Source organism: Emiliania huxleyi (assembly GCF_000372725.1).
Source record: "Emiliania huxleyi CCMP1516 unplaced genomic scaffold EMIHUscaffold_651, whole genome shotgun sequence".
Lineage (NCBI taxonomy): Eukaryota > Haptophyta > Isochrysidales > Noelaerhabdaceae > Emiliania > Emiliania huxleyi.
In genome coordinates this window covers 1-3,201 of record NW_005197121.1, presented here as the reverse complement: position 1 = coordinate 3,201, position 3,201 = coordinate 1, and the positions used below count along the sequence as shown (strand labels likewise).

The 3,201-nt window shown below is 80.6% G+C and overlaps 1 protein-coding gene across 1 annotated transcript in view; it reads left to right on the top strand.

The window, feature by feature from the left end:
* The window catches only part of EMIHUDRAFT_120514 (hypothetical protein), a gene marked incomplete at both ends in the record, with an annotated part of 15,820 nt that extends 12,635 nt beyond the window's left edge, over positions 1-3,185 (top strand). The window contains one exon of the mRNA XM_005762965.1: positions 4-3,185. Within this exon, the coding sequence (XP_005763022.1) occupies positions 4-3,185 (3,182 nt within the window). The remainder of the gene's footprint in view (positions 1-3) is intronic.
* Positions 3,186-3,201: the final 16 nt, after the last annotated feature.

Here is a 3,201-nt window from a genome sequence, read left to right as displayed (position 1 = left end):
GAGACGGTGAGGCAGATGGCGGAGGTGTCGACGGTGAGGCGGACGGAGTCGTTGCCGAGGGCGAGGCGGAAGAAGGCGACGCCGAGGGCGAGGCGGACGTCGGCGGCGTTGACGGTGGCGGCGGCGAGGGCGAGGCGGACGGCGGCGGCGGAGATGGTGAGGCGGATGGAGGAGGTGGCGACGGTGAGGCGGACGGAGGCGGTGGCGAGGGCGAGGCCGACGACGGCGTTGGTGAGGGCGACGCGGACGGCGGCGGCGGTGACGGTGAGGCTGATGGCGGAGGTGGCGACGGTGGCGGCGGCGAGGGCGAGGCGGACGGCGGCGGCGGCGAGGGCGAGGCGGACGGCGGCGGCGGAGACGGTGGCGGCGGCGAGGGCGAGGCGGACGGCGGCGGCGGCGAGGGCGAGGCGGACGGCGGCGGCGGAGACGGTGAGGCAGATGGAGGAGGTGGCGACGGTGAGGCGGAGGGAGGCGGCGGCGACGGCGAGGCGGACGGCGGCGGCGGAGACGGTGAGGCGGATGGAGGAGGTGGCGACGGTGGCGGCGGCGAGGGCGAGGCGGAAGGCGGCGGCGGCGAGGGCGAGGCGGACGGCGGCGGCGGAGACGGTGGCGGCGGCGAGGGCGAGGCGGACGGCGGCGGCGGCGAGGGCGAGGCGGACGGCGGCGGCGGAGACGGTGAGGCAGATGGAGGAGGTGGCGACGGTGAGGCGGACGGAGGCGGTGGCGACGGTGAGGCGGATGGAGGAGGTGGCGAGGGCGAGGCGGACGGAGGCGGCGGCGAGGGCGAGGCGGACGGCGGCGGCGTTGACGGTGGCGGCGGCGAGGGCGAGGCGGACGGCGGCGGCGGCGAGGGCGAGGCGGACGGCGGCGGCGGAGACGGTGAGGCAGATGGAGGAGGTGGCGACGGTGAGGCGGACGGCGGCGGCGGCGAGGGCGAGGCGGACGGAGGCGGCGGCGAGGGCGAGGCGGACGGCGGCGGCGTTGACGGTGGCGGCGGCGAAGGCGAGGCGGACGGCGGCGGCGGCGAGGGCGAGGCGGACGGCGGCGGCGGAGATGGTGAGGCGGATGGAGGAGGTGGCGACGGTGAGGCGGAGGGAGGCGGTGGCGAGGGCGAGGCGGAAGGAGGCGGCGGCGAGGGCGAGGCGGACGGCGGCGGCGTTGACGGTGGCGGCGGCGAGGGCGAGGCGGACGGCGGCGGCGGCGAGGGCGAGGCGGACGGCGGCGGCGGAGATGGTGAGGCAGATGGAGGAGGTGGCGACGGTGAGGCGGAGGGAGGCGGTGGCGAGGGCGAGGCGGAAGGAGGCGGCGGCGAGGGCGAGGCGGACGGCGGCGGCGTTGACGGTGGCGGCGGCGAGGGCGAGGCGGACGGCGGCGGCGGCGAGGGCGAGGTTGACGGCGGCGGCGGAGATGGTGAGGCGGATGGAGGAGGTGGCGACGGTGAGGCGGAGGGAGGCGGTGGCGAGGGCGAGGCGGAAGGAGGCGGCGGCGAGGGCGAGGTGGACGGCGGCGGCGTTGACGGTGGCGGCGGCGAGGGCGAGGCGGACGGCGGCGGCGGCGAGGGCGAGGCGGACGGCGGCGGCGGAGACGGTGAGGCAGATGGAGGAGGTGGCGACGGTGAGGCGGAGGGAGGCGGCGGCGAGGGCGAGGCGGACGGCGGCGGCGGAGACGGTGAGGCGGACGGCGGCGGCGGAGACGGTGAGGCGGACGGCGGCGGTGGCGACGGTGAGGCGGAGGGAGGCGGTGGCGAGGGCGAGGCGGACGGCGGCGGCGTTGACGGTGGCGGCGGCGAGGGCGAGGCGGAAGGAGGCGGCGGCGAGGGCGAGGCGGACGGCGGCGGCGTTGACGGTGGCGGCGGCGAGGGCGAGGCGGACGGCGGCGGCGGCGAGGGCGAGGCGGACGGCGGCGGCGGAGATGGTGAGGCGGATGGAGGAGGTGGCGACGGTGAGGCGGAGGGAGGCGGTGGCGAGGGCGAGGCGGACGGCGGCGGTGGCGAGGGCGAGGCGGACGGCGGCGGCGGAGATGGTGAGGCGGATGGAGGAGGTGGCGACGGTGGCGGCGGCGAGGGCGAGGCGGACGGCGGCGGCGGAGACGGTGAGGCAGATGGAGGAGGTGGCGACGGTGAGGCGGAGGGAGGCGGTGGCGAGGGCGAGGCGGACGGCGGCGGCGGAGACGGTGGCGGCGGCGAGGGCGAGGCGGACGGTGGCGGCGGCGAGGGCGAGGCGGACGGCGGCGGCGGGGACGGTGAGGCAGATGCAGGAGGTGGCGACGGTGAGGCGGAGGGAGGCGGTGGCGAGGGCGAGGCGGACGGAGGCGGCGGCGAGGGCGAGGCGGACGGCGGCGGCGTTGACGGTGGCGGCGGCGAGGGCGAGGCGGACGGCGGCGGCGGCGAGGGCGAGGCGGACGGCGGCGGCGGAGACGGTGAGGCGGATGGAGGAGGTGGCGACGGTGAGGCGGAGGGAGGCGGTGGCGAGGGCGAGGCGGAAGGAGGCGGCGGCGAGGGCGAGGCGGACGGCGGCGGCGTTGACGGTGGCGGCGGCGAGGGCGAGGTGGACGGCGGCGGCGGCGAGGGCGAGGCGGACGGCGGCGGCGGAGATGGTGAGGCGGATGGAGGAGGTGGCGACGGTGAGGCGGAGGGAGGCGGTGGCGAGGGCGAGGCGGAAGGAGGCGGCGGCGAGGGCGAGGCGGACGGCGGCGGCGTTGACGGTGGCGGCGGCGAGGGCGAGGCGGACGGCGGCGGCGGCGAGGGCGAGGCGGACGGCGGCGGCGGAGACGGTGAGGCAGATGGAGGAGGTGGCGACGGTGAGGCGGAGGGAGGCGGTGGCGAGGGCGAGGCGGAAGGAGGCGGCGGCGAGGCCGAGGCGGACGGCGGCGGCGTTGACGGTGGCGGCGGCGAGGGCGAGGCTGACGGCGGCGGCGGCGAGGGCGAGGTGGAGGCCGGCGGAGGCGTGGGCGAGGTGGAGGCCGGCGGCGGCGTGAGCGGCGGCGGCGGCGGTGTGGGGGAGGTGGAGGGCGGCGGCGGCGTGGGCGAGGTAGAGGGCGGCGGCGGCATGGGAGAGGTGGAGGGCGGCGGAGGCGTGGGCGAGGTGGAGGGCGGCGGCGGCGTGAGCGGCGGCGGCGGCGGTGTGGGGGAGGTGGAGGGCGGCGGCGGCGTGGGCGAGGTAGAGGGCGGCGGCGGCATGGGAGAGGTGGAGGGCGGCGGAG